Source organism: Phaethon lepturus, unplaced genomic scaffold (assembly GCF_000687285.1).
Source record: "Phaethon lepturus isolate BGI_N335 unplaced genomic scaffold, ASM68728v1 scaffold45003, whole genome shotgun sequence".
Taxonomy (NCBI): Eukaryota; Metazoa; Chordata; class Aves; order Phaethontiformes; family Phaethontidae; genus Phaethon; species Phaethon lepturus.
The window spans coordinates 1-609 of record NW_010530609.1 but is presented as its reverse complement, the minus strand read 5'-3'; the positions used below and the strand labels follow the sequence as shown (position 1 = coordinate 609).

At 67.3% G+C, this 609-nt stretch overlaps 1 protein-coding gene across 1 annotated transcript; it reads left to right on the top strand.

Moving 5' to 3' along the window:
* The first annotated feature begins 51 nt into the window (after positions 1-51).
* TMEM98 (transmembrane protein 98) lies at positions 52-571 on the top strand. Its single transcript, XM_010284303.1, has 2 exons — positions 52-182; positions 436-571. Exons 1-2 carry the CDS (start codon positions 52-54, stop codon positions 569-571), a joined length of 267 nt encoding a protein of 88 aa, XP_010282605.1.
* Positions 572-609: the final 38 nt, after the last annotated feature.

Genomic DNA, 609 nt, shown 5'->3' with positions numbered 1-609 from the left:
CCGTGCCAAGATGGCGCCAGACGCCTGAGCCCCCCGCGGTGGGGACCAGCCATGGAGACGGTCGTCATCGTGGCCATCGGGGTGCTGGCCACCATCTTCCTGGCGTCCTTCGTGGCGCTGGTGGTGGTCTGCCGGCAGCGGTACTGCCACCCCAAAGACCTCCGGCACCACTACGACACCAAGTGAGTGGTCCCACGGGGGTGGCATCATCCCCGTCCCCACCGGGCGAGGGGGGTCAGGGAGGGACCCCAAACCCTATGGGCTGGGGACATGTCCACCATCATCGGCGGGACGATGCTTCGGCTGTGGTCATGTCCACCAGCATCGGCGGTACGATGCTGGAGACGTGGCCAGCGTCGTCAGGGTGTCGGGGGGACATGGGGGGAGCCCAAGGAAGTGGCCCTGTCCCCAGGGATGTCCCCACGTCCCCAACAGACCCATCGTGGACCTGATGGGGACCACCGAGACGCCCTCAGAGCCCTCAGAGCTGGAGCTGGACGACGTGGTCATCACTAACCCCCACATCGAGGCCATCCTGGAGAACGAGGACTGGGTCGAGGATGCCTCGTAAGCGTGGGTCCCCCCCGGCGTGCCCCGTGTACCCCCCAC

Bases quoted from the DNA above. Each gene is read 5' to 3' on its own strand.
- TMEM98 (XM_010284303.1), top strand. From the start codon at position 52: ATGGAGACGGTCGTCATCGTGGCCATCGGGGTGCTGGCCACCATCTTC. The intron at 183-435 runs GTGAGTGGTCCC...CGTCCCCAACAG, and splicing joins CGGCACCACTACGACACCAA to ACCCATCGTGGACCTGATGG.